At 43.6% G+C, this 4,687-nt stretch overlaps 1 protein-coding gene across 1 annotated transcript in view; it reads right to left on the minus strand.

Moving 5' to 3' along the window:
* Nucleotides 1–4,687, minus strand: part of ANTXR1 (anthrax toxin receptor 1) — a 220,366-nt gene that overhangs the window by 190,828 nt on the left and 24,851 nt on the right. The window contains exon 3 of the mRNA XM_019514293.1: nt 3,296–3,367. Coding sequence (XP_019369838.1) covers nt 3,296–3,367 — 72 coding nt within the window. The remainder of the gene's footprint in view (nt 1–3,295; nt 3,368–4,687) is intronic.

The following is a 4,687-nucleotide window of genomic DNA, read 5'->3' on the forward strand; positions in this document are numbered from 1 at the left end:
AGCTATTCAAAGTGACCCAGCTGCTGAGAGCCATTGCCCGTCAGCGTCCCCCTGAGAAATTCCCTCTCTGCAGGGCAGAGGCTGAGGAAAGCTGAGGGCCTCAAAGGGACACCGAGTACTTGTTTAGGGCAAACGAGCAGGTACCAAACCTTCTGTGGGGAGAGAGGATGAAATGGAAACTCCAGGAAGCCAGGTCTTATGTGCTCTGAACAAGATCCCTTGTCCTTTAAACAAACATCTCACCTCAGTGACATTTTTCAGGCTGATTCAGGTTCTTGCAGCCCTGGATCAGCTTCTCACTGATAAAATCCTTTTGCTGGTGATTGACAGGCAAAGTGTCCCATGTAAGCAGTCATCCTTCCATTTGTAATGTATACTATACTGCATGGTATACTACAACGACAGCATGCTCTCCCCAAACTAAACTATTACCCCAGGTTGCCTTGCTAAAAATAACTGAGAAACCTTTTACCAATTATAGAATTCTATCTGTCACTGTCAATTAAAACAGAAGACCTACAGCCTCTTGCTGTCTCAGTTTTGGCTACTGCCACTCTTCTATCCTGCCTGGAGTGAACTTCTTTTCTAGGACAGCGTGGGGAGTTTATAGATTCCCCATGGAGAAAAGAAATAAATGCATGTGTTTCATATACATGGGTAATAAGTCTTCTTACAAGTGTAACCTGTAGCCTTACAAAAGTCTCCTTGCCAATTAGGAAGGGGGTTAGGGTTTCTTCTGATATATGTATTAAATACCATTCATTTTCTCATTATCCTCACGTATTACAGCAAATGGCAGGGGAGTACGTTTTACGCCAAGGGGGCCAACTGTAATGACATTTTTTAGGCTGGTATGCATGTAGACTATACCACAGGAAAGTAGCCAGTTTCCTATAAATTCAACTCTAACAGCTATGCCTGTATGCAATCTCATAGGAGTCCAATATGTAAAACAGATGCTACTTATATAGCACTCGCATATGTTGCATATATTTTTTGTTCCACGTGGCAATGAAGTTAAAAGAGGAAATGGTAGTGTTTAAGGACCTGATCCACCTCTCTTTGAATTCAATAAGAATACTCCTGCTCCTTTTACTGAATGTTAGATCTAGGTCTAGAAGGGAATGATGAGAAAACATCCTAGAAGCGTTATAATTAAAAAGTGGTCTGGTCCAGTAACCCACCTAGATCCCTTGTCTACCTTATAGCTCCTTGTTTAGAATCACCTTCTTTTGAAAGTTTTGCATTAAAGTAACATCCATTACCAATACCTGTGAATACTCATACAGCTCAACACCCACTTCAATGCAGTACTTAGAATAGGCTGAGAATCTGGATCCAAAGCACAGTGGCCTGAAAAAGGCAACCTAAAGGCCTATGGAACAAAACACAGGGCCTTTGGCAGCAACAGCAGAAGCTACCCAGTTCCTCATCTTTTATCATGAAGAAATGAAGGAATCAGAAGTGGGAGGAATTAGAGGGGGAAGGGGGTATCTCTTGCCTTGACTTGTTTCTTTTTTGTCTTGTCAACACACTCCAAGTCAAACACCTACCATGTGCAATTCAGACAGCTCAGACCTGGCTAACACTCAAAGTCTGGAGCACAGGTGCTTCCTCTGGGGGTGAGCTAGCTATGGACCCTGCTGCCAGCTCTGTGTTCTGGCTGTCTGGGGGTGGACAAGGAGAGAAGTTACTTTGGCTGCTGTTCATTTTTTGAAATGGCGAATGATCCACCTATAGATATTTCACAGGAGAGTAAAGGTACTTCCCATGCTACGAATAAACAGAAGCCTGGATTGTTCTGACCATTTAGTCTCTCCTCAGAGCAGAGATTCTGCTCCATGAAAAGCTCCAAGATGCTCAAATAAAATCATAAAATCCAGAATTAAGCATGTGTGAGGCTGTGACTTCATCAAAACTACCTAGAGAGATCAAAATGGAAACTGGATGTCCAAACTGCTTAGGCAACTTTGATGACAAATCCCAGACTAAGTCTTATATGAATCCTTCCCATGCCTCTCCTGCTCTCAGCATGCAAGTGCACAACTCTTTGAAAAGGCAGGATTCCCATATACCTTTTGCTTTTGCAGTTACACACAGAGACAAGAACACCTCCATAACAACTACTCCCAATCAAGTTCCTCTGACCTGCTTGTTCAGTTGCTCTTCTGAACCCACAGTGGCATTCTGGATCACTTTACTGAGGTTAAGTGTATAGCACTGAATGTTTAAACAACACTTTTCAAATTTCCAGCAAGACCACTCCTCTACCCTGAACAGCCTGCCATTTCAGAAGGAGGAGGAAAGCAGAGACATGACAAGCTGGAACACGCTTGTAAAGCCAGACCCCTACCAAGTAGTCAACATAAAAAAGATTGCCTACTACTGATGGTGGTTAAGAGATCATTCCTTTTGCTCAAGTGACAAAAGTCTTCTTTGGCACAGAATATCCAAGATCCCACCACATCTAGTAGAACTCACTATAAGGCAACAGTTTTAAATAGACTAAGGAAGGCATCAGAAGAACGGTAAAGAAAGAGATCCACACAATGAAGATTTCTGTAAGAGGCAGGTTCAAGCAGGGTAAATTCACATGACCTGGTAAGTAGAAGGGGAAAGGGTTTCAAGAGCCAAAAGCAATACAGATGATGGTGCAAAGCTGAGAGTAGGAGTAAGAGAAGAATTGTACAATAGGAACACAGCTAAGAAAATGGGGGGAAAACTAAAGTAGAAGGACAGGTTATGGGGAAACTATGCATGTCTTGGTAGGAAGAGGACAAGGACCTTGCGATATCACAAAAGAAATTAAGGACTTTACAGGGGGAGGGTTGGCTTCCTCTTTCTCTCCAGTTACCCTTCTTTCCAGCCTTCATTTCTGTACTGAAACCCCAAACAAGGGCTAGGGTTTCCTATCTGACCTCTACCCAGGGTGGTTGGAAACTGGAGGGGGGAGTTATTACATAATCTTGACTTTTCATCAGAAAAACCTTATGTCCTGGCTTTCTGGGGAAAAAATGGTTTTCAGTTTTCTAGATGATACCCTTTGGGACTGGAAGTGCCCTATGAAAACTTGTGTCAAGTCAAAACAGCCACCTTCCACTAGGGGAAAAAATTTCAGTGAAAAATTGTCAGCCAGTCTGTGCCTCCAGAACTCTAGCACCACCACCACGTGACAGAAACAATTCAGAGAAGAAACACCAAGAAGTTACCAAGCTGTTCCCAGAAAATCTTAGCCATAGGAAAGGAGAATAGTGGAAAAAACAAACAAACGAGTCACCATCCCAAGAATTCTTACCTGTCTTCAGTTAACCTCATAAGAGTGGAGCCTCTTGTTGAGAAAACAATAAAGGACATCCTCAGCTGGGGGCTGGGAAAGGAGAACAAAGTGGAAAGCGAATGACTTTGGGGTAAAGACTCTCTCATCATATGTATGTATAGTGCCTAGCACACCATTCACCCAACCGAAGCAGGGACCCTGCAGCTGCTACTATGTCTATCGCTTCATACAAGGATGACGGTATAGGCAGCGAGGCTTAGAATCAATATGCAGTATCATCTCCTTTTATAATGCTGTGGGAAGTGAATGCTAATTGTGTTGGCATGATTCCCATGATGCCATTAGGCCACAGACACAAGGAGGAAGGAATTCAGGTGATCACAATATCATGTGGCAGTGCGGGGAGACTAATTTGCGTTCCAACACTTATTCATTTGACATCTGATCCAAAGGACTTCCCTACAGGTCTTTTCACTCACAAGAAAGATACCGGGCTGAACTAGTCACAGGAGAAGCAAACTGCTCCCCAAGGTGGAGTTACATCATAACCTGCCCATCCGCTTTAATATGACATAGTAATCACATGTTTCTACATGCGATTGCCAGCTACGTCGATGTAGCAGTGCTCCCTAGGTATAGTGCACTGCCATGGTGTGCTCCCTGAGTATAGTGCACCGCTACAGCACTGTAGCAACAAAATCTACCCATGCACCCCATGCACGGTGCAGTAACCATCCATACTGTGCAATGCTTTAGTACTTCCAAAAGGAAGTACTAAAGCACAGCACCATAGCAGCGTCACCATATGGTGACATGCAGACACACCCAGGAAGCAACAGACTTAGAAGTATTCATTATAGGTATTTCTACAGGTAGAAATGAGATATAAAAAAAAGACTAATTATTCATCTAGTCTGTCTCCTGGAGACTAGAATAGTTGGGCCAAAACCTGCTCATCTTTAGCCAGTAATCTCACTGCAAAGACTTCAATTAATTTCAGGAAAACACGAGCATAAATCATCACCAGAAAGAGATGTATAGTGAATTCTTCAGTTGTTGTGCATCAGTACACAACTGTACACCAGTTGACAATATGGTCTCTAGTAGGGCTGTGCGAGGCTTCAGGTGCCAATTCAATTTGGAGGAGATTCAGCCTGATTTGGTGGCCAAATCTCTGAATCCAAATCGAATCAGGAGACCCGTTAAAAGGTTCAAATCGATCTGAAGCTCTCCAAATGTTCAGAAAAGATTCAGAGAGCTTCGATGATTCAGAAAGTCCCGGGTGGCTGCAGCTCCCAGCTGCAGCCAGACTCAGAGCTGATAAGTGGAGGCAGGGGAGGTGGGCCTGGAGAAGTGGGGAGAGGACCTTGAGGTTGCGCTATCATTAGTGGTGTGGAAACGTGTTGGTGG

The sequence above is a fragment of the Gavialis gangeticus genome, unplaced genomic scaffold, assembly GCF_001723915.1.
Source record: "Gavialis gangeticus isolate Ggan-Ray unplaced genomic scaffold, GavGan_comp1, whole genome shotgun sequence".
In the NCBI taxonomy this organism is placed as follows: Eukaryota; Metazoa; Chordata; order Crocodylia; family Gavialidae; genus Gavialis; species Gavialis gangeticus.